General features: G+C 36.4%; 1 protein-coding gene across 2 annotated transcripts; it reads right to left on the bottom strand.

Moving 5' to 3' along the window:
* Positions 1–17,238: 17,238 nt before the first annotated feature.
* ARGAH1 (arginase) lies at positions 17,239–21,663 on the bottom strand. 2 transcript variants are annotated; one of them, XM_068473098.2, is made up of 7 exons: positions 21,398–21,663; positions 21,135–21,277; positions 20,551–20,710; positions 20,060–20,193; positions 18,849–19,058; positions 18,106–18,216; positions 17,239–17,816 (listed from the first exon to the last, which is right to left on the bottom strand). In XM_068473098.2, exons 2-7 carry the CDS (start codon positions 21,273–21,275, stop codon positions 17,556–17,558), a joined length of 1,017 nt encoding a protein of 338 aa, XP_068329199.1. In that variant the 5' UTR covers positions 21,276–21,277; positions 21,398–21,663; the 3' UTR covers positions 17,239–17,555. The 2 variants fall into 2 exon arrangements, with proteins under 2 accessions (XP_068329199.1, XP_068329198.1); XM_068473097.2 differs by lacking the exon at positions 21,398–21,663 and having other exon boundaries at positions 21,135–21,290.
* Positions 21,664–25,828: the final 4,165 nt, after the last annotated feature.

Here is a 25,828-nt window from a genome sequence, read left to right as displayed (position 1 = left end):
GAATTTATGATCATGAGTCTTTTAATACTCAGACCAAAATCACCAAGCGATTCCATTGATGTTTTTTTACAACGATTGATTAATGAGTTAATAGATTATGGACAATAATGTACGAATGTAAGACATGTCTACGGGAGAAATGTTTGCTCTGAGAGCTGTAGTTAGGTTGAAAATTAATGATTTCCCAGCTTATGGTATGTTGTCAGGTGATGCGAGATTTATACGCACACAAATTAAACCCTCTTTTCGTCAAATTGTAGTATATGTATAAGTAGGGATCGTTCTAGACCGGGGATTATGAGGGATTGTTAACCACTTGGATTTGACTCAAAAACGTAAAATAACAATATGAAACACTATACTAGACTCAAAGAATGCAAAACTAAACTTTAAAACACTAAAACAAACGAAAAGACTCAAACATCACCCCAAAACACTCAAAACTGCCTTAAAATCACTTTCTGGGCAGTTTTGAGCACTTTGGTGAATTTGGACGAATTTGGACGAATTTATGTAACAAATTTAATCAAAACACTTAGAAACATAAACTAAGACACTTTCTAACTAAATTGGACAATAAAGTAAAGGGGGATTTAGATTTATACGAAAATTGAAATAACAAAACAAGTTAATAAACTAAACAGATTGTAAAACGAATTTGATGGAATGGAATGAATGGATGATAGAATGGCTAAGGGGTTCATCTCCATACATGTTATACTTGCATAATAAACGATTTCCAATTGCATTTCAACAAATCATTAATTCTCAACACCCCAAGTTAACCGTGATGCACTAATTAACCTTCAAATCTTCCTAACGTTATTGAATTGGATGATTGCATACGACAACCCAAAACATTCCCCACAAGTCCCCTATATGATTGCATAATAGAGATACAAGCAAGAATCATTACGCTCTATGAAAATTATAAGTGTTGACGAGGCATTCGTTACTATGATTGCATGAAACTTATGCCAAGAATTCATTTAACGCGATTGTTTATAAGCAACCTCCACTACTTGTGAATATAAGTTCGTAACTATTAGGTGAAACTCACTTATATTCTAGCGTCATATTCATGCATGAAAATTAAGCGTGCACTCTCAATAAACATACATAAATAAGTTATCAATCAAACGGTTAAACAAATTGAATCCACAACTTATGAAACGCAATTAGAAGTAATCAAATCAAAATGCAAGCATAAACATATATTTCGAATTACCCCCTAGCCAAGGGGGTTTTAGTTCCTCATGGTACAAAACAAAGAGAATCAAAGAAACACCTAAACATTCCAACAACTCAAACTTGAATTGTATGAACGTTTAGGCCCTCTTATCTTCCATTCCTCATTCGTACAAAACAAAGAGTATTGAAATTAAACATTGAAATCAAAGAAACACCTAAACATTCCAACAACTCAAACTTGAATTGTATGAACGTTTAGGCACTCTTCTCTTCCTCTTCGTTGTAGCACAAGGTCTAAGGATAGTTTGATGGTGTGAATGGTTTGGGTAGTGGTGAAAATGGAAGGATGGTGTTTGGAATGTAAGGGAGGGCACGGCACAAGGGAGTTTTGATGTCTACATTCTGAAATGTGGAAGGATGAATGAGAATGAATGCAATGGATGCTTATTTATAGGTGAAATGGGGGGAACATGACAGCTAGAAGGGAATGTGGCTGCATGTTTGAATGATTAAAGGATGCATGTGGGTTGGAATTGCATGTGCAATGAATATGTGGCTGCATGTGCAAGGGGACAATCTGAAAATGCATGTGAAAGCATGTGTTGGCTGCAATGATGAAATGGATGGGAGTGCATGTGGCTTAATTAATTAAAGGGAGTGCATGTGCAATGTTTTAAAGGATGGAATGCATGTGAATATGATGGAAATCTGATTTATTTGAAGATGCATGTGCAATGAAGTGGAATGACAGCTAGGTTATGTGATGAATGCATGTGGCTGATTTATGAATGATTATGGTTGCATGTGGGTGGAAATGCATGTGGGAATTAAAATTAGTGTGAATGATGATGAATGCATGTGGATTAAAGAGAGAGAATGTGGTGTAATGATGAAGTGGAATAAGTGCATGTGGATGTGGCTGATTTGATTTATGGAAGATGCATGTGGATTAAAGATGAGTGAATGATTATGGGTGCATGTGGATGAATGTGCATGTGCAAGGTTGTTGTTGTGATAAGTGATAAGTGTATGGTTATGATAAGTGTATGATATGATAAGTGAATGATATGATAAGTGAATGATATGATAAGTGGATGATAAGATAAGTGAATGATATGATAAGTGGATGATATGATAAGTGGTGAATGGGATTGTGGAGATGCACGGTTTTGGGAGAGAATGGTGTGAATGCATGGCATGATTGGGATTAGGAAAGGTTTAAATGTCCTAAAACTAAAGGGAACAAGGTTCCAACACTTTGGTCTTCAATTAGGTATTCAATTTCGTCCACCACTTTGGCTCCAAGCATAAGCTATCCATCCTTAGCCCAAAAGTGCTCCAAAAGTCTCCAAAATGCATCTTTTTGCTCTTTTAGCCCTTTGGACCTACAAACACACGAAAATAGCTTAAAGTACTAAAATAACTAAAGAAACATAACGTAAATGCATGAGAACAAGCCATTTAAGTCGCATGAATATGCTCCTATCAAATACCCCCACACTTATCTTTTGCTAGTCCTCGAGCAAAACAAAACAACAAAAGAACACGAAACTAGACAAAACGAACAAAACACAACCTACACCTTCCAACAATCGTCTCAGGGATTTCCAATGCACATGACAAGTTAAAGATCATTATTCCCACAGATTTTAGCCATCTTTACACTTAAGTACATTCTTACTCATAGTCACCACATACTAGTTCACAATTAAGCAATTAAAACCATGATTTGAATGTAGTAACAGCCTTAGAGAATTCCCTCAAATCCTTACAAGATATGCACTCGTTTTTCACAAAGATTTTCTGACTACACACCCTACACTAGTTATATGTGAGAAGATTGATGTAAATATGAATTCTAACACTCACATATGTTATATCAAAGAAAGCATTTTCTGGATTTACGACAATGACATGAATATGATCTCATGAATGGAATGCTACTACTTAGAATGAGAACCAGTGATTCCATAAGCTCATATCAATTCCAAACTCCACACTATTGAAACACATAACATTCAAGATAGAAGTCAAAGGGTTGTAACGGGGCTAGGGTATTGGCAAACAAAGAAGGGATATGGAAAACAAAGGTTCTTAAAAAAATAGCGAGCAAAGCATTTGAATCATCTTAGAATTCACTTTTGAATGAAAACTCAACTTTGAACACCCAAGGGAAAGTCACACAAAACTTAGGGCCATATTCAACTTTTTGGACCCTTTCTTCAACCATCAATGCTCGTGAGTTCATTCTTACTTATTTTCACTCCTTTTTTTCTTTTTTTCTTTTTTTTCTTTTCTTCTTTTTTTTCTTTTGAATCTCAAAACATACATATAAACGTAAGAACAAACTTTTACTCCCCCACACTCATTTTCTTGCATAATGTAACTCAAAAGGAATTCATTTAAGTCATGCTCACTATACTTTAAGAACAAGGGTATAGGAAAGTCCTACTCTAGGCTAGGTAAGGGGTGATGTGGTTAGCAAAGAAAATAGGCTAAACGAGGCTCAACGGGGTTAAAACTAATATATACGAAATATGGGAAGTAAGGCTATTTGGCTATGGTGGCAACTACACAACTTCATCTTGATATATGTTATGCAATTCAATGTCATGCTTTGAATGAAACGGATATAAGTTCTAGCATTTAGTTCTATCATGATACAATTGCATTCTAAGTAGCAACCAAGCAAGGAATAATGAGATCATGCAACAACTTTAGAAAACAAAGAATCACAGAAAATAACTCTCCAAAGAAGGTAATGGCTCGAGTCTCACAGGGTTGTAGCGTTTGTTTGAGTTCCTTCCTTCAAGCATGTTGCAAAAACGAATTTTTCTTTTATGATTGCATGTGAAGTCATACATTATAACCATAACCAAGCATATACCAAGAGTAAATCAAACTTTTCTCTATGTTAATAACTCTTTTTAACCGTCATGCAATTACAAACCAAATCCTTATCATTGTGTTGGAAGGTACCCTAAGACACAAACACACAAAAACGACTCAAAACACTCTTTTTAGGCTTTTCAAAACATGTTTTTCAAATTTTTATGTGATTTTCGGAGTTTTAAAAACAAAACATACTAAAACACTCTAAAACAACTTAAAAACACCTTAAAACAGCAAGGAACAACATTTGAAGTTATGGGTGATAAAATCCCACGAATTTGCATTAAATATACTTAGTTACCCCCCCCACACTTAAATCAAACATTGTCCTCAATGTTTTAAGCATAGATTCACACAAAACATAAGTAAACACACAAAAAGCACTTAAACATACTAAACATGGCAGAATGTAATTAACAAAGAGAAGAGTTTAGGGACGCAAATCTGGTTATGGAGTGTAAATTCCCTCTTCTCCTTGGTAATTGCATTGAGGCTTTGATCATGGTGATTCCACAGGCTTACTCTTGAACTGGTTTCCGCCCATCGTTGATTTTCCTTTGTGCTACTCTTGAACTGGGCAGCAGGATTCAATTGGTCTTCCCCGAAGGTCTGAGCTTACCCCTTTGGTCTGTTTCTTTGTTCAATCTTTCCAATTCGTATTGAAAAGGGTTGGAGGATAACTCAGCCTATGTTTGTCTCCACATGCTTCAATGTATCATTTTCCCTTGCCTTACTTGCTCCGTTGAAGATGACTACTCGAGAGCAACGCTAGGTAAGCAATCAGGAATGGATTCCAGGCAGTCGATTCCAGATCAGAAGACTGACTCCAAGTGCCGGCTGATTGCTTCTTTCACTTTGCCATGCGAGTAAGTACAAGGACAAAGAAAAGGACAGGGAAAGAGCATGATATGAGATACTTTTGATTTTGACCTTGATGATATGAGATACCTTTGCTTTTGAAGAAGCGGTGAATGAATCAGCACATGTATTTGTTGTGCTGCTTCCTCCTGGGTCATCTGTACTCCAGGCATCTGGTATCTTCTTTGGGGGAGAAAAAATTGAGTATTTCAAGAGGCTTTGCTGGGAGTGCGCCCTCAGAGGTGAGGGAGAGTTGGGCATTTTCTTCAGGTTTGCCTTGCCATAAAAGACGAAGGTCGACATATATAGAGATAATATCAAGTGGTGGTATTGTTCTTTTACCCTTGTCGAACAAACGTTTTGATCCCGCAAATCTGGCTTTTTGAAATAGTGGCGCCTCTTCGATTCGACGCCCCTTCGATTTCTGAGCAGGCGCCCCTTTTGCTTTCTGAACGACACGTAGTAGTGCGGATGCGGCTCCTTTTGACAAAGCTGCACGCGTTTTCTGAAAACTAGAGAAAGCGTCGCCGAACTTTGCGCTTGTCGGCTAAAGATGTGTAGTTGCGATGATGGCCTCCACGTGTTGTCTGAAAAGAAGAAATCTTTTGACAAAGTTGAACGCGTCTTCTGAAAAGCCGAGAAAACGTCGCCTAACTTACGCCGGAAATTCTGGCTTTTTGAATCGGTGGACGCGTCGCCTTGGCTTTTTTATTGAGCTATCGATCACCACAACATACACACTCTGAAGATTTCCCATTCTTGAACATCGTCTCCGGCCCTTTGAGAATTAACTCCATCCACCCCATCTCTTTGAACACTTTTGAAAAATGGCAAACCCATCGAACCTTAGCTTAGAATTGAGTCTCAGCAGTGATACGGGCGCGCCGCGTCAAGGTAACGTATGGCGCCCTTCTTTCTTATCTTCTAACGGTCCTCTCACAGGTGAAGACTCCGTGATGCAGGACGCCACAACAGCTACAATAGTAGCTAGGAACCTCCTCACTCCAAAAGATAGTAGGCTGCTGTCAGGACGGTCCGATGAGTTGGCCGTTCAAGAGTCCCTCGCACTTAGTGTTCAGTGTGCGAGTTCTGTGTCCAACATGGGCCAAAGCCTGCTTGCTCGCTCCCGTCAGGTTGAATCGTTGATGGCAGAAGTGGAAAGTCTCAAGCAGGAGATCAAACTGCTTAAGCACGAGAATAGAAGTTTGCACGTGCTTGCCAACAACTATTCGACGGGCATGAAGAGGAAGCTTGATGAACTGCAAGAGTCTGAAGGTCGGATTCAAAGCGACCGTCAAAGGTTTTCTGCTTATCTCCAGAGGCACCTTTTTCCTGGCTCATCCAGCGCTTGGCCAAGTATTGAGGCCTGGAATGCTCTAGCTCCGATGCTTCCCGCTCCGATGCCTTCCGCTCCGATGCCTTCCGCTCCGATGCCTTCAGCTCCGATGCCTTCCGTTCCGATGCCTTCAGCTCCGACGCCTCGTAGTGGGGCTTCACGTAAACAACCTTTGTGAAGCACCATCTTTCTCCATGTTTAGTATTTTATTTAATATAAATTTTTATTTTTTTTTTCAACATGCTTTGTTTTATTCAGTGCATTGGGTTGCCTCCCAAGTAGCGCTTTCTTTTACGTCTTGCAGCCGGACGAAGAACCCAATCACTCCAGGATATGTTCACGAATCGGATGAGAACTCCGAGTCATGAACTAGTACCTAAAACAAGAAACAAAACAAGATTAAGAATCTGGAATAAAAACAAACGAAAATAAAACAATCCAAGGGATTAGCAAATTTTCTAATCCCCGGCAACGGCGCCAAAATTTGATGCGAGATTTATACGCACACAAATTAAACCCTCTTTTCGTCAAATTGTAGTATATGTATAAGTAGGGATCGTTCTAGACCGGGGATTAGGAGGGATTGTTAACCACTTGGATTTGACTCAAAAACGTAAAATAACAATATGAAACACTATACTAGACTCAAAGAATGCAATACTAAACTTTAAAACACTAAAACAAACGAAAAGACTCAAACATCACCCAAAACACTCAAAACTGCCTTAAAATCACTTTCTGGGCAGTTTTGAGCACTTTGGTGAATTTGGACGAATTTATGTAACAAATTTAATCAAAACACTTAGAAACATAAACTAAGACACTTTCTAACTAAATTGGACAATAAAGTAAAGGGGGATTTAGATTTATACGAAAATTGAAATAACAAAACAAGTTAATAAACTAAACAGATTGTAAAACGAATTTGATGGAATGGAATTAATGGATGATAGAATGGCTAAGGGGTTCATCTCCATACATGTTATACTTGCATAATAAACGATTTCCAATTGCATTTCAACAAATCATTAATTCTCAACACCCCAAGTTAACCGTGATGCACTAATTAACCTTCAAATCTTCCTAACGTTATTGAATTGGATGATTGCATACGACAACCCAAAACATTCCCCACAAGTCCCCTATATGATTGCATAATAGAGATACAAGCAAGAATCATTACGCTCTATGAAAATTATAAGTGTTGACGAGACATTCGTTACTATGATTGCATGAAACTTATGCCAAGAATTCATTTAACGCGATTGTTTATAAGCAACCTCCACTACTTGTGAATATAAGTTCGTAACTATTAGGTGAAACTCACTTATATTCTAGCGTCATATTCATGCATGAAAATTAAGCGTGCACTCTCAATAAACATACATAAATAAGTTATCAATCAAACGGTTAAACAAATTGAATCCACAACTTATGAAACGCAATTAGAAGTAATCAAATCAAAATGCAAGCATAAACATATATTTCGAATTACCCCCTAGCCAAGGGGGTTTTAGTTCCTCATGGTACAAAACAAAAAGAATCAAAGAAACACCTAAACATTCCAACAACTCAAACTTGAATTGTATGAACGTTTAGGCCCTCTTATCTTCCATTCCTCATTCGTACAAAACAAAGAGTATTGAAATTAAACATTGAAATCAAAGAAACACCTAAACATTCCAACAACTCAAACTTGAATTGTATGAACGTTTAGGCACTCTTCTCTTCCTCTTCGTTGTAGCACAAGGTCTAAGGATAGTTTGATGGTGTGAATGATTTGGGTAGTGGTGAAAATGGAAGGATGGTGTTTGGATTGTAAGGGAGGGCACGGCACAAGGGAGTTTTGATGTCTACATTCTGAAATGTGGAAGGATGAATGAGAATGAATGCAATGGATGCTTATTTATAGGTGAAATGGGGGGAACATGACAGCTAGAAGGGAATGTGGCTGCATGTTTGAATGATTAAAGGATGCATGTGGGTTGGAATTGCATGTGCAATGAATATGTGGCTGCATGTGCAAGGGGACAATCTGAAAATGCATGTGAAAGCATGTGTTGGCTGCAATGATGAAATGGATGGGAGTGCATGTGGCTTAATTAATTAAAGGGAGTGCATGTGCAATGTTTTAAAGGATGGAATGCATGTGAATATGATGGAAATCTGATTTATTTGAAGATGCATGTGCAATGAAGTGGAATGACAGCTAGGTTATGATGATGAATGCATGTGGCTAATTTATGAATGATTATGGTTGCATGTGGGTGGAAATGCATGTGGGAATTAAAATTAGAGTGAATGATGATGAATGCATGTGGATTAAAGAGAGAGAATGTGGTGTAATGATGAAGTGGAATAAGTGCATGTGGATGTGGCTGATTTGATTTATGGAAGATGCATGTGGATTAAAGATGAGTGAATGATTATGGGTGCATGTGGATGAATGTGCATGTGCAAGGTTGTTGTTGTGATAAGTGATAAGTGTATGGTTATGATAAGTGAATGATATGATAAGTGAATGATATGATAAGTGAATGATATGATAAGTGGATGATAAGATAAGTGAATGATATGATAAGTGGATGATATGATAAGTGGATGATATGATAAGTGGTGAATGGGATTGTGGAGATGCACAGTTTTGGGAGAGAATGGTGTGAATGCATGGCATGATTGGGATTAGGAAAGGTTTAAATGTCCTAAAACTAAAGGGAACAAGGTTCCAACACTTTGGTCTTCAATTAGGTATTCAATTTCGTCCAACACTTTGGCTCCAAGCATAAGCTATCCATCCTTAGCCCAAAAGTGCTCCAAAAGTCTCCAAAATGCATCTTTTTGCTCTTTTAGCCCTTTGGACCTACAAACACACGAAAATAGCTTAAAGTACTAAAATAACTAAAGAAACATAACGTAAATGCACGAGAACAAGCCATTTAAGTCGCATGAATATGCTCCTATCATCAGGCTGAAACACCAAAGGGTATATGGCATACTCAACATATGGCGAAGACACATTGTCTTTTTGGCAAGCTGAAAATGCATGCTACTTGAGTTATTGAATATGGCTCCCATAGGGTCATGAGTAGAGTGACAGGCCTGAAAGATTTGATGGGACAGCAGAGTATCAAACTAGGGTCAAGAGAATTATTCGGAGATAAAATGTTGGCCAAGTTTAATACACTTCAATTTGAGGAAGGCTTGAGACTAGTGAAATAACTGAATGAGATGAAAAGAGTATATTCTTAGACTTGGAATATTGGCCGAAATTAAAAATCAAACACATTGCTCATCCCATGCATATTGAGAAGAATGTATGCGATAATGTAGTAGGAAAGACTCTGCCTATCGAATGAAATTGAAGGACACCATGAAGACTCGTATTGTCAAGCAAGCAATGAGGATAAGATCCAACATGTTGCTTAAAATTTTCATTGGTAAATAATAGAAATGGAATGCTAATTTTACTTTCAAGCTGGGTGGTAAAAAGAAGTTCTTAAAGTGGCTGCAAGGTGCAAAATTTCTAGACTAGGTATGCTAGCAATATAGCAAGACATGTTAAAATGGATACTAAGGACATCGTAGGGTTTGAAGAGTCATGATTGTCATGTCTTACTACAATGGCTCATTCTAATTAGTATTTGGCCGCACTTGGACTCCAAGGTTGTTGAGACGATGATATTGAAATTGGTATTAGGTGGAAAACCCTACAATAAAAACTTAAAAGCAAACTTAAAAGGTTATGACTTAACAATATGAACTTCAGTTAAGTTTTAGTCTTAGCACTTGAGTTAAGTTCACTTGATTAATAAAGTGTCAATACTAGCAAACCCTACAATGTTTAGTTCCAACAAGGTTATAAATAAGGCTTTGTAAAGTATTGAGCACAAGGAAGTTTTTTGCCAGAAAAACCCACATCTGGGTTAAAAAATCGGGAACTCTTCACTGAGTCCAGTCCACTAGTGTAACAAAAGATTCATACAAAGATCCACACAAAGCTCAATTCTTAGAACCCTATTTAAGGAGCAGCTTTACCTTTGTACAACCTTGCCTTACACAAAATGGACTCATTTGATCTTTACGAAGTGGTAGCTCCTCCTGAGCTCATCACCTTGTGGCACCGAGATCAACATGATCAATGATGTGATATGATGTTATGATATACACAACAGATTTGGATTCAACTGACCAGTCAGGTTCTTCAGTCAAACAGTTGAAGAAGAACCTAACATGAATCTGAGAGATTGGTTTATGAAGAATATGAAACACTTAGGTTTAGACCAAAAACTCAATGCAAAACCATTAAACCAATGCAACCTTAATATGCAGTGATTGGGTGTTTGTGCATGAGATGGTTTTGTAACTAAGGTTTCGTTTTAGAAGCTTAAGAGGTAGCTTTAGGCTAAATGTACTCTTTTTTTGAAAATTTGAAAAACCTAACCAAGGAACAAATGAAACCTTGAAAACCCTTATAATGGAATAGATGAATGTTTTAGACAAGGGAACAATGAGACACGTGTCACGAGCTAAAGAGACCTTCCCAGATCAAGGGTGAAAGATCCACATACAGGAAAATGTGTCAAATGGCCTATATAGGCTATCTTATTTTGCGTGCCTAGACAGGTAGAAAACAGACGAAAATTCTGACTAGACAACTACACTGGACAAAAGGATTATGGAAAAACAAGCTTGACATGCATATGCAAATGTATGATTCAAACCTTTTGTAGTGAAAATGGCTGGTGCTTTGATGATTTAATTCTAGCAGAAATCCCAGATCAACATTGAACCCTTAACTCTAAATTATGAGCATGTATGGTAACATTAACAATTTTTTTGACACGAGAAGGCAAACATTAAACCTAGTACTTAACAGATATATCTCAGTTCATCTAGACACTGTTGTAAAACTTTGCAGAAGTCCAACATAGATGATATGAAAAAAGATATTGTGTACATCCTCTATTGGCTAAAGCAAACATCCATCAGTATTTTTCACGAGTATGGTTCATGTAATGATACATTTACCATATAAGGCAAAGCTTGTCGGGCTAGTCATAATCGTTGGATGTATCCAATTGAGAAGTAATATTGTTAGTACGTTAATTTGTTAATATTCTTTATCAAGCGCTTGAAATTAAAAAATTTCATAATATTTTACAATTTATCAGACTATTAGGCGGTTACGAGCAATTCATCCGCAACAAGGCACAACCCGAAAGATCCATAGTAAAGACGCTCATATTTTGTGTAAAATGCCTTCGAAATGTTGAAACATCTTAGAACAAGCACCTGCACAATTTTGACTGGGGATGAGCGTGTTAAAAAGTTATCTATCTTTGCGCAACCCAGACGCCCATTCAACAAATGACCTTTTTTCTTAGCCCTTCAAAGAAGCCAACTTGAGGGGCTAACTAGTCCATATTAAACAACTACAATGAAGTTGACCCATTCATTGAACAACATGAAGCATTGATGAAGACCCAATAGCCTTCACCTTGGGATGAAATCCAAAGACAATGGTTTGCCAAAGATGTAAGTGGTTTATTTTTCAAAATGTTTAAATTGTTTGTTTTTTGCAAAATTTACACATTCAATGGTCATTGTACTTTACTTTGTTATTATTCCAACTAGTATGTCGTCATTTTAGAGCCGAAACGTACGCTAATTGTCACGTGAATGGAGTTAAGTCTTGTTCCACAAGAAGTCATCCACCATATGCCTGTACTTCAAACATATCCTCAATGCCGCAATATTGTCTACTAGAAACACCAAATTCTTGTTTGTCCATATGAGCCCCTTCATCGAAGCCAAATTGACGAGCAAACCTATTAGGGTAGTATGGTTTTATCCAAGGGTCATTACCAATTCTAACAGGAAGCTTTGTAGTACGAATGTAAACAAAAAATTCAAAATGATCATTAGATAGGTCTTCATTATCCATCAAAGAACAACCTCAATCTTCCATAAATGTAGTTGGGCAATAAAGAACAGATTTATCACTCTGGAAAATAAACCTCGTATGAGATATACTAAACTACCTGGGTTCAATATCGGCGTATCTCACTAATTGAGGATAACCTTTAGGAAAATCATTGTCAGGACTAGATCGGTTACAAATATGGAAAATGCTCTCCTAACCAGCTAACAAGATAGTGAATCAGTATGGAAATGCATGTGGACCCGAGTGCCCTCGGATAAGAAACAATGTCTCCAAGGCCATGATAATTGTATCCTATAACAGTTGGTGCAATAGAAACTTTAGAACCTTGTGCCATCAAACAAGCCATGGGGAACGTCTCAGGCCTCGCTAGGCCACCCTTTGAAGGCAACGCAAATCTGCTAAGCCAAAAAGCCATAAATCAGCTAAGGCTACTTCTTTTAAGATCTCCAGGGGGATTTCTTGTGCCTTAAAAATCTATTTCAATTGAAATGTTTGTTGATTTCTCTCTTCATAAGCCACATAAATTATATTTTTCCTCAATGAAAATGGGCCAATCATTGATCCCAAATATGTCTCTAACCATAAAATCTGCACAATCGAGAATGAACTCTCAAAATCTTAGGAATAGTAGACGGATACGCCCCTGTTTTGCACAAATCTTGTTGATTTTTTCAATCATCGTTTATCAATGTTCTAGTTAAGGCCTGTAAATAATATGCTTTGCAACAATTTTTCAGCATCTTAACTATTGTAATTGAATGTGATATAGGTACTCTCTCCCAAAAGTTTATGAAGGAGTGATAAAAGAGCTACATTCACTATATATACAAAGGAAACTGTTATTAGCACTCCAAAAATCTCATTATACACTTCTCACAAGTGTATTTTTCTTTCTAATTATAAAAAGTTTGGAGTGTCGAATGAGATTTTTGGAGTGCTAATAACAACTCCTTATACAAAAGGAAAGATATTTTTATCTGCACACCCTTGAAAGAATTCAAGTTTGCATTTTTGGAGTTTGAGGACTAGTGTTAGTATGTTCAAACACATATCTTAGGTTTGTAATGAATGTAATGTGACATAAGATGTTTGTTTTATCAATGATAATACAAATTATTCTTTGAATAATGCTTAGTGGAATTTTACCAAAAAGCATATATTCTTACCTCAATTCCCATTGGAAATGTCTTTTATTTTATTTTTTCCGATTAGGTGTTTTAACGATAACCCTGTTGTGTCAAAAATACTATTTTCCACGGACTAGAGTAGTAGTTTAGGGTCGAACATAATATTTTCCCTCTATTTCGAACAAAAAAAAAATATCGAAAATACATTATTGGAAATATCAGAATTTACCACAAAAATAATATCTTTTCCAACGAAGATTGAGCACTTCTAGCCCAAAAAAAAAAAGTCACCTAGTGTTGTAGGCATAATTTACTGAATGATTATTGAGGCCAGAGAGAGATGTGTAATTGTGGGTGTGTGTTATTCCACCCCATTGTACCTTTATTTATAGTAGTAGGGAAGGTTAATTCCTTACCCTTTAGGATTACAACATTTAATAGGCAATCTACTCCTAATAGGAATATAAGAGATATTCTCATATCTACTAGGATTTACACAATCACATTCCTAATCTAATATGACTGCAACACCTAGGAGATAGTCAATTAAATCCCCTTCATCCCCCTCCTCCACAAAAACACACGTCCCCTAGTTGACGTCAGCTAAAAAATCCTAAAAATTAATTAAAAATTAAAAATATAAATAATTTATACTTTTAGGGATGGAATTACTCTTATGACAACCACTTGCCCTCGGAAATGAGTTTGTCCAACTGGAAAATTGCTTTTTCTAACGGTTTTTTACCCTTGAAAATGAGGCTTCGTTTTGTAGTGAAGCTCGGGTCGTGTTTCAATTGCTTTATCGTCACACAAGTGCATCACCACCGTTTATTTACGTTCCCTCAAAATAAGTAACATTATTTGATTTCATTTTGCCAAGTTTAGTTTTGGGAAATTATATGCGCACCCTTTTTTTTTCCTTCTCAACTTCTCAAGTTAGTTATGTACATTGACTCTCGTTTATATTATTCAATCGAAGAGGTATGCATGCAAGAGATAGGAGTATGAAAATTATTTCTCTATTTCTTTTGCCAAGTTATTTTTGTCAAAGCCAACCAAATCAAAGTTCAAATTCATGTCTTATTTCACTTGACTACTAGCTAGTAACTACTACTCGTAATACCTCAACAAGGCGGTTCAGTGGCTGAGAACAAATTCCAGACCCATATTCCACACGGCATGTCTTGTATTTGATTCCTGCCATTGGTGAATAGCACGATGGCGGTCGGAAGGAGGCTGAAATGCCTCTGTGAGTCTTCCTGATTCCTGAAAGGGTGGACTATAGTGAAGAAGCCATCAGCTGATCCTCTTTTAAAAATGAATCAACATACCACATTTTTTTAGAACATATTTAGAAGAGATGTGGCTCCAACACACATGTGAGTAGTGACGGAGCGAGAAAATCATGTTGAGGAAAGTCAATCTTGAAAAGTAGGGGTGAACACAAACTGGCCAAACAAACCAAGCCAGCTCTGAATGATAGAATGACCAATTTAGCAAGATTTTCACTTTCCACAAAAAAATGATGTCGAATAGCACAAATAAATAGTGCTTAATACCAGTTTTCTTCTTTTCTCGCACGTGATATGGTAAAAATTAACACACAAATTAAATCTTATAGATTTTGTAAATAGGGATCCTTCTATTTCGGGGATTAGAAATGATGCTAATCAACACAAATTAAACAAATAAAACTGAAAACTAAGTTAAACTGACAAGGAAACAATGACTGGAATTATGAATTGCTCTCACCACTCGGAATGCTCTGCCGAGTGCCATTTCTTGCGATTTGGTCCCAAAAACTATCTAAGGTACGTTCAGAAATTCTCTAGGAGTCACTACAGCTACCTTGTTTTGCCACCTAGACCAACCACACCTATAATTCTAGACACTAGCCCTCTTCTACTATAATAACTTCAAATGCCCAGAGATTCTATACCATTCTCTTCTGTATGTGAATCAGTACGAACTAATTACTAATAGGCATTCGCGGACTAATCTTGTACGCCTTTTAGGTTGTTGCGCCTTATCCGCCTCTTTGAGGTAATTACCAGTCTTAGTTATAGCAGTAGGAATGTATTTTTATGTATTCTTCAAATTTCTATGTGTATTAAACTACTACAGTATCATAAGTATCATATATTTTATTACTTTCTACTATTTTATTACTTTCTACTTTACTCTTTTATTTTCTTACAACACTAATCGGGTTATATCCATCGTGCACCAATGTTGCTTCTATCTTTTTTTCTACCAGCACCTGCTTTTCCAGGATCCCCAACAATACGCAGTTATCCCGCCAAGTGTTTCGACCCATGAAATACAACCCTAACCGTAGATGAAGTTCTCTCGTCCGAAAAGCATCGCCCATTAAAGGCCGGTATAGCTGCGGAAGGGGGATTTTGGTCAAATTTAATTAAACAAAAAGTAAATGGCAACAAGAAAGTGAAGTTGTGAATAAAATACGGATGAAACGATAGTTAAATGATTCTTCTCCCCACATAAAACATATGTATATAAATCGATTTCTAATTATTCTTTCTATAAATCATGAATGAAAATATCTCAAATTAACCGGGAATAGCACTAATTAACTCTTAAATTTTCCTAAGTTCAATGAATTTGACTCAGCGACACAACCAAATTATTCTTCTCAAGTTCCTTAACTATGAAAAACTAAGCATTGACGAAGTATTCATAACTATAAAAAAAACATGACTCTTGCAAAGGATTTACGTAACTCAATCATAACTAGTAACTTTTACTACTTGCGAATACAAGTTCATAACGATTAGGTGAAATTCTCTTATATTCTAGCATCAAATCTCTGCATGCAAACTAAGTGTGCACCCTTAATAAATATACAAGAATTAGTTCTTTACTGGACAAATAAATCGCATAAATCAATCTATACAAAACATATGATCATGGCTTCAAATTCACCTCTAGTTATAAAGAAACCTAGTTACACATGTTTATCATAGTTAAAAAACAATCTAAAATAAACATTGAAATTTAAAACACAGATAGAAAGAACTTTGAAAATTCCAGCAATGGATGAATAATAGGCGTAGCACCCTTGTGTAAAACGTTGCAGGACACTTTATATATGTATAGGGTAGGCTAAATTCAGGGAAGAAAGGGATTATGCATTTGAATTATTTTAGGACTCTAAAGAAACAGTTGGAGAATGTTGGAATGTGATTAGGATTCTTCCTTGCAGCTCGAGATAAGATAAGATAGGATAAGATAATGTTTCACTCCAACTCAGACTCCTCTTCCTTGTGTAATTCCTTGTCTTCCAAGCTTTAATCTTAATCCCCTTCAGATTTTAGCATAGGTTTAATACCTTTTAAACTCCAAAAACATCCAACCCATATTCTATCCATGCACATTATCCAATCCAAGTCCAAAACTGCTTCTAATTGCGTCATTTGATCTCTAATGCTCAACTTTAAGAACTGGACCTACTATGAAACGAAAATAACTTAAACTACTATAACAAATGAAAATTAACCAAGTAAATGCAAATAAATAAGATAACAAAATTGCATAAATATGCTCCTATCAGCACGTTTTTAATTAAAGACAAAAACGACTTGAATTGTTAGAGTTTTGATACTTCACGTGGTAATGTGACATTGTGTCATTTTGTTAAGTGGCCCAAACTTGAATATACTCTGTAGTTAGCTTTCTTTTTCTTTTTCTTTCTTTTTTTTTTTTTTTTTTTTTTACACTTTTCCTAGTGTCGAAATTTACTCGACTACTTTCCTCATGAGGCATCCTTCATTGCTCAGCTATAGAACATAGGATTACTGATAAATCCAGCATGCTACGCATAAAACATAAAATCTTGAACAAGGATAAAATAGAAACAAAACACAAACATATACATGAAAATTTATGATCAACTTCTAAACTGCTTGTTGATTACATAGTCAAACTGTGTAAATTGGATATTATTCTTACTTAAACATAGCGAGGCGACATTGAGCTTTGAAAATCTGTCTGGTCTCAAACTTGCATCAAACCATTAAGCATACCATGTCCCCTCTGGAATATTATTGCTGAAAATGAATTACCATATCACATGCTACAGCTAAATGTTTAATACTGGCAGTTCAGCTGTCACGAAAAGAAATCCGTGTTATACTGAAAGCTTTTGGTCTCCAGGCCATGCGTTCTGAAAGAAACGCGGATCATTGTATCATTTTGAAATTTTCGCAGTCAGCTCTCTCACCAGCTTGGCAGCAACCATTGCAGTCATCCCATCAACAGTATCGCGCTGTGGGTTGAACTCAACGACATCTGCAGCAACAACATCACCTTGGAGGTTATGGAGTATGTTGAGTACATCGCGGAAGGAGAGACCACCTGGCTCAATGTGTGACACTCCAGGAGCAAACGCAGGATCCAGGCAATCTACATCTATCGAGATATACACGCCCTTCACACCTTCCCCTAATTTCTGTCAAAGATAAATTTTGTAAGAGATATATATGGATGGATGCAAATTATAGATCACACGTCGAATGGTATCGTAAGCATTCATATATAACAGCTGGTTGACGAATATCCAATTAGCTATCTACTTAACTACATAAATATACGGAAACAGTGATGGATATGCATAGGCAAGCTAGCGAGGAAGAACAGAAGAGAAAAAGAGCAAGTGACACACAGAAGCTCATAAATGGTAACACAAAGGACAGATGGGACATGGAAGGAGAGAAGAACAGAGAGCAAGAGATGGAGACCAGATTTTCCAAAAAGTGACGATCTCGTGAAAAGGTTCGCATTTCATATTGCTCAACACCAAAACGTTTTCCTTGTACACGCCCTTCATTGTTAATTGATCTAATGCCGACCTGAAAAGTCAGCAACCAAGTTCATTAGGTTAACTGCAAACGCTGGATAGCAACTAAAACAGGAGATTTCAACTTAATCTGAAAGCACAAGAGAGTACGAGAACTACATTTGGTTAAATGTTTGAATAACTATGAACGAGGAGAAAAACAAATTGCCATAGGTAGGGAAACTTAAAAGTAAGTACAGAACACTCTTAATGAAGTAGATTTCACTGACGTTGCAGACAGACGCCTAACAACAAAACGCTACTTCTACTAACTACTAAATTCAAGAACCAGAGATGCAATTACTATATGATGTCACGAAATCCTCCTTCTGGTAACTACTTTCCATGATGCATTCTACCTCCTATTCCCAAAATTTCAATCTTTGAAAAGAAAAAAATTCTAGTGCGATAGAAGTGCAAATATTATCAGATGAGTACGTTAATGTTTACTAAGTTCCTACAAACAATGTCAAGATCCTATGAGATGCTTTACAGAAAACCAGTAATGACACACCTAGAAACCTAGGCCAGGTGAAACTATAAAATATATACATAAATTTATTATTTGGATCAATACACATTTGTTAAATAAGTAGGAATGCAAACCATAAAGTGTATAGATGCATAGTTACAGACAAAAATTACCTGCAATAGGCGCCGAGCATAACCCCCTTCCATAATACGAGCAAAAGAAGATGCATGTGAATATTTATTATCTTCAAAGGCATGATAGATATCAGGATGGGCATCAAGATGAAGAATATCCACAGGTCCCCCAAGCTTCTCAGCGACAGCTCTTACGACAGGATAAGAAATTGAGTGGTCACCACCTAACACTAATGGGCGCAGTGGATCCTGAAAGGGCATGGACACAATGTAAAGGTTTGTCTATTAAAAGCAAAAGGTAGCTAGTGTATAGATTAACGTCATCGGAATGAAAAGTCTCGGCCAAAAAGGATAACACTATCATGAAGGAGCGCTGTCAATATCTCTGACGCTTTCCAGAAAACAAATTTCTGAAACAAGACCATGCAAACATGCCCCGGATCCAGATTGAACTCAAGATATTGTGCTGACCGCTGATGGCATCTGAATTTTCTAGTTTCTCTGTCTGACATGAAGAGTCAAAGCTCTCACCAAACTTTTTCTGAAAAGGATCTTGATTGGTGCACACTATACTAGTAAAGTCCCCAATTAAAAAGGAAATACAGGCACCCAATGTAAATGAACCCTTACAATCCCTCCAGCAAGGGCCTGAATATGGCATCATACTGCAGGCGGGGTACTTGATATCTACGCATGTAAATTATTAACTGCACTAGCTGAGCTTCAAAGTATACTTCTCAAATGGCTATTTTTTAAATTATAAGCATATTGTGTAACACAAAATTAAAAAAAAAATACGAGCATATTGCAAGCAACTGAGTCATACTGGAGGAAAATTCAGTGCTATTAGGCAAAAACCACTATAGATGGTTATCAAGGGAATATGACTACATCTACGAGCAACTGACAGCGAACATGTTGTAGTTCAATTAATTGCTGCTAAAACAGAGTCTAAGTAAAGCATTTTAGGCACATCAGGCAACACTACCAACAAGGTGGAAAGTACATATGGATTAAGTTTTGGTGCTTAAGGTTCAAAAACTCAACTTTTGTCACATAACCTAGCACAAATGGCAAAACTGGGGTCAGAGTTATCAAGCTGCCCACGGAACACGAAGTAGATTTTTTAGAACATAACAGAACAACAGTATTGACGTAATTTTCCACTTAAATCTTCCACAGTTTCAGTTTGTTTCTCAAAACAAATTATTGCAAAAAAAATTTTGAAGTGTATAGAAATTACAATCAACCTGTTCCATTACTAGCTTGACAGACTCACTTATGACATTCATCAGTCTGTCATCATCTACTCCACAATCTCGAATTTCTTGGACAGGAACATCACCAACATCAGTTAGCACCCTCGGGTCATTTAGTTCTTTCCCTGCATCACCAGCATCATGTTACAATGATTTCACACACCATCAAATGAGAAAAACGAAAGGACAAGAAATCAGCAACAACAATGAGCATTGCATCTCTCAAATTCACAAAATTGCAGATGTTTCACGAATTATGATGCAGTCATCACAAAACCTGAGTACATACATATACACATGATAGTTCTGAGAATGGTTGGTTTCACTAACAGCATAAACTGCTAAATGCAATAGTAAATATGAGAAACAACCGCCAATGTTGCACTTCGAATTCTCAAGCGGCAACACTTGATGGGTAGACAGCTAAACATTGAATGGTTTAAGAAGCAAAAAGTTCAGTAATAATTTAGATAATTCGATACCTTCTTCAGTAGTTGAGTTGGTGCTCCCACACCAGATAGCCTCTCTAATCCTCGGAGGAGCAAAAGCTGGCCCTTGAAGAAATGATGAGTTATGTCCAAGAGGAACTCCAAGAAGAGATGTGGATGCCACAGCTCCTCCTAAAGCACGTACAAGCTCTCCCTACACAACCCAAAAAAGCGCAATTCACCACAACCAATTCTAAGTCCAAGAATCTACTTACACAATCACATAAACAAAAATACCCACTTTTTATTCGATCGATATTCTAATTAATCTAATCTAATCTAAATGACCAGGAGTTAGATTCAAACTTATCAAATTGAAGAAAAAAACAATCACCAAAACTCGTTCCATGTCAGAAAATCTGCACAATCACATAAACAAAAAGAAAACCATTGTTTTTTTATTCGAGCCATATTCTTATTAATTTAATCTTAACGACGAGGAGTGGGATTCAAACTTAAACAGCTGAAGAAAGAATAAGAAACACCCAATTTACCAGAATTTATTGCGAGTCCAAAAATCTACTTGGACAATCCCAAAAGCAAAAAATGAAACACAACCCAAGAAGGAAAGAGCAAACCTTGAGCTTTGCCCTCTCACGAATGAGTGTGAGAGAAGCATCTATGACTCGACTCTGGCCCTTCTCTATCAGAGCAACGGGAACGTTTTCAGCATTCAATTTATGCAAGAAATGGATTCCTCTGCGCCCAATGATTGACATATCTGCAAATTGCATGGACAAAAACACACTTGATTTTCTCACAAGTCACCGAAATAAGAAAAGAAAAAAAACCCATGTAATTGTAATCGCTTTGGGGTCGAGAAATCAGAGAAAGTGTATACCTTTGAGCGGGAATTTGAAGGTGGTAGAGAGAGAGAGAGAGAGAGTTGAGTGAGGGGAGCTTGGGAATGATCAGCTGAATACCAATGAGCAGAGAGAACCCGGGGGCAAGAAACGGAAACCAAGAATTGCAGTGATTCAGTGACCAATGAAGAACGACGCAGAATAGAAGATAACAACTAAATAATCCGGATTAATTAACGTAATCCAAATTTAGGATTTGATTTATTTACCAGGCATGAAGAGGATGACGGGTCATTTCTCGTTTGATATATCCACTCCCTTTTCTTCCTTTCTTGCTAAATATGTCTCAAAAGACATTATTGTCCTTCACCCTGCATTGTTTTCCTATTCGTGATGATAGGACCGCATATCCAACTTCAATTTTACGCACATTCAACCACGAAAACCATTCACCTCTTTTTTTTACTTCAATCCCTCCCCCGCATCTCCCCCTTCCCTCCCGCCTCCCCTACCCTCTCGTAGCTCCTCCCCTCCTCCCCTCCACAATTGAGATGAGCTAACCAATGGTCCTTTCTCAAAGCAGAGTTTGGTTCCGTTGCCTCGCCCTATGAATGTTGTCGTTGCATGTTTGCAGAGGTTGGATGTTGTTTCGCTTTATGCGTTGAGTTTGTGCTCTCATCCTTCAATGGTGACATTTGTGGTCTCGTTCTATTACGATGATTTTATGTGGCCTCGCATTTAGGCGACAACCTATGCCGTCGTTGGTATAAGTTCGTTGCGTCTATCATGTTTTTGTAATATATTTGTATTGATGACTTTTTGTGGAGTCAGGACAATGTTTGTGACAACCATATAGAGGTTTACTATTGTTTGTTTCTCCATGCAAATTTACTCCAAATCAATTTCTTAATTATTGGAGCTTATGTACCCAATTGGCAATCTCTGTAATTGTTTGTGAAGTTCAATGAAATACCACTCTATTGTTTCTTGTCCAAAAAACAAAAAGAGAACATGTTTAAAGTATTATACAAGACATTATTTTTTATTTGAGAGTTTTGAGAGTTTTGAACATGTTTTATTGACACAATCTTTTCAAAATAAATTTTATAATTTAAACTACATATTAATAAAATTAAGGGTGAAAAGATATTTTTGTCTTCTATCATAACAAAAAAAATTAAGGATGGTAACTTAATTTCACAAAACAAAATTTTGTTGATTTTGGTTTAAGCCTCACCTACACACAGTGTTTAAAGTATCAGTATCGGTGGATATATCGATATGCATATTTGTGAAAATATCGAAAGATATGTCGTCGATATCAATATTGGTTGCTTTCAATGAAAATGATGAAAATTTAAAATAAAACTTTACGGATTGTCAAATATTGGTTTGGAAGAAATATAAGAGTTCTTCCGATATTTAACAGATGTATCAGAAATATCGACGATATTTGGTAATTTTAGTCTAAACTTAAAAGTTTATCCAATATGAGATGAAATTTAGATTTTATCCCCTATTTCCATATTTTTCTGGTGATTCTCTAATTTTTTAAAAAAAATAAAATAAGTAATAAGTAATAAAAAACAAACCCCTCTCCCTCTCTCTCTTCCTCTCTTCGTTTCTTCTTCAATTTTAAAAACAAAAGTAAAAAATTTCACACACTTTGTGTGTGGGTATATACTAGTATCGTCTTAAAGATTTTAGTGTTACAACATTTTATCTTTGGGCTTGTGGCATAACTCTATATATATTCTTTGGTTTAGTAATTGGACAAATTAACTGAAGGTACAGTTTGAATTTTAGGTGGTCGTGTGCTGTGGTGCTCTAGTTTGATTATCAAAAAGGATTTTGGAATATAGAAAATCCTACAGAGTAAAAGAAACAATTAACCCCGGAATATTCTATTTTATTTTAGTGCATTTTATTACAATATATAATAAAAGGTTGTCCAATTATTTGAGAAGATTGTGGTGGGTGCCCCTAGTAAAAGAAGTGGCGATCGAATGATGACGTGAACAACATGGTGGTTTGCCGAGTCACATGCCAATCAAATCTTTCGTCGGACAAAACCAACAGATCACCCAAGAAATGAAACCTGACGTCACGCGTTTCGAGGTGTGTTTGTTCTGACGTGTACCTACCACCTGCCAAACTGCGCCGTACTTATGCATCACCTAACCCAATTAGGAATAGCCCAATAGCAGATTCTGAACCGGCCCAATTATTGGGCTTCTTCTTACTTTTGGTGTACCAAATTCTTTACCAACCTTCGCATTGAGCCCAAGTCTCTCTTTTATTTTTCTTTTGTTTTTTCATTCTTATTTGTGGTCCGAACAAACGTTTATTGGCTACTATTTGGTACGGGTTTAACTCGGACAGGTTAGGCGGGTTAGAAGGTCAACCCAACTTTTACAATTCAAGTTCGGGTTTGGGTTGGGTTTTAATCGGGTTCATTTGGGTTCAGGTTTAATCGGGCTCGGGTTTACTTGGGTTGGTTTTGAGTTGCCCAACTTTTTATAGTTTTAATCGGGTTTATGCAAAGTTTGAATTAAAATACAAGAAATACCAAAGCTAGTACTAAAAGGGGGGAAAAAAATAGAGGAACACTTCATTGTCCAAAGCTAGTACCCAACTCAAGTCTTGTCCTTCGAAGCTCCTGCAGAAAAATCAAAGTGTGGCTGCCAGAAAAACATTGTTTTATGCAACTCCATGCACTTTTCTATCGTAATCCATCAAAAGTCACTAGTGAATCCTCCACGAAGGTGCAAAGGTCATTGAGAAGCATGTTGCACAACTCAACCCAACCGGGTTGGGTTGGGTTGGACAAATAATCAACCCAATCCAGCCCAATCAGTGAACGGGTTGAAATCGGGTTGGGTTAAGGCGGGTTATAACTAAAAAAACCCGCTTGTTTGAGTTTAAAGTCGGGTTAAATATGGACGAGTTTGTATTGGGCCAACCCAAATTGCACCCTTACTATTTGGTAGTATTTTTATCAATTTTGCTTGAAGAGGTTCCACAATCAATTGTCTTCTCTCTGAATCTTGAAATTTGTGGGTGAGAGCGGTTATTGTTGTGGTTTTTATCTTAAAAAAAATATTAGGAGCCTTAGAATGATGGACGATGATCGTGTTGATGAGAAAGGTGTAATAAATTTCATGTTAAGAAAGGAAAATTTCTTGCGTTCAAAAAAAAAAAAAGAAAGGAAAATTTCTTTCGAATTGACTATTTATTCAATTTTGTGATGCAAAGTGAGATGTATGAAATTGTGAGATTCAATCTGTAGCAAGGCTTGAGAAATTGTTGGGTGAAGGACTAAACTTATTTGGTGTATTATTTTAACTTCAATTTTGAACTTTAATCTATACTAGAATTTGTGTGAATGATGGATTTTTTATTCTATATTTTCATGGTCTGAAATAATAGGTATTTATATATTGTTGATACACAATAATAGGTATACTATATCACTATCTAAAAAACACTTGTTTATGTCCCACCTATGTACTAGGCGGTTAAACATCATCTCAATTAGTCCTTAGGCATTAAGTTAAAAAAAATTGCATCTAGACCCACTTAAGCGTCTGCCTAGCCCGCCTAGCCTGCCTAAACAAGCTTAGTTCGCAACTTTTACTTCGACAGACAATCGATAACTTTTATTTTACATTTTATTTTGTTAATCTCTACTAATGGAATGCTAGAAGTGAGTTTTGGTATCTCAAGGCTTCACCAAAAAAACCTAGACACAAAAGCCCTTGAAACAAAACAACTTAACTCATGCAATAAATTATACAGAATTTTGATAAGAGATAGGATTGTCCAAATAAAAAAAATGATAATATGATAAAATCACTACTCATAGAATGCCAAAAGTGAGTTTTGGTGTTTCGAGACTTCACCAAAATAAATGGACACAAAAGCCCTTGAAACAAAAAAAAAATTAACTCATGCAATAAATTATACAGAAATTTGATAAGGGATAGGATTGTCCAAATAAAAAAATGATAATATGATAAAATCACTACTAATAGAATGTCAGAACTGAGTTTTGGTGTCTCAAGACTTTACCAAAATAAATGGACACAAAAGCCCTTGAAACAAAAAAACTTAACTCATGCAATAAATTATACAGAAATTTGATAAGGGATATGATTGTCCAAATAAAAAAAATTGTTAATATGATAAAATAAAAGATAAAGAAGAAAACAAAAATGATAAATACAATCAGTTAAAATTGTTTGTATGTTACACTTGCTAGACCTATAATTCAGGATGAATTTCTCTATTAATAATAAAAAATCAATTAAAAAAAATTACAAATAATTAAAAACACCACGTTCAGAGAAGTAAGAATTGAAAAACAAAATGATTACAGCTAGATCACCCTGCGACCTAACGAGATCGTGCTTCCTCATGATCCTCCTTCTCATTCACCCACATTCTACTTTGAAAGTTCATAAATATCA

The sequence above is a fragment of the Pyrus communis genome, chromosome 7, assembly GCF_041283825.1.
Source record: "Pyrus communis isolate YQ-2024b chromosome 7, ASM4128382v1, whole genome shotgun sequence".
NCBI classification, from domain to species: Eukaryota; Viridiplantae; Streptophyta; class Magnoliopsida; order Rosales; family Rosaceae; genus Pyrus; species Pyrus communis.
Note: the sequence above shows the minus strand (reverse complement) of the source record. Positions and strands in the feature narration are given on the sequence as shown.

Excerpts from the sequence above, each read along its gene's own strand:
- ARGAH1 (XM_068473097.2), bottom strand. The coding sequence starts at position 21,290 with ATGCAATTTGCAGATATGTCAATCATTGGGCGCAGAGGAATCCATTTC. Across the intron at positions 20,711-21,134 it reads GTGAGAGGGCAAAGCTCAAG|GGAGAGCTTGTACGTGCTTT; the intron begins GTTTGCTCTTTC and ends TGGGTTGTGTAG. Across the intron at positions 19,059-20,059 it reads TCAAGCTAGTAATGGAACAG|GATCCACTGCGCCCATTAGT; the intron begins GTTGATTGTAAT and ends ATGCCCTTTCAG.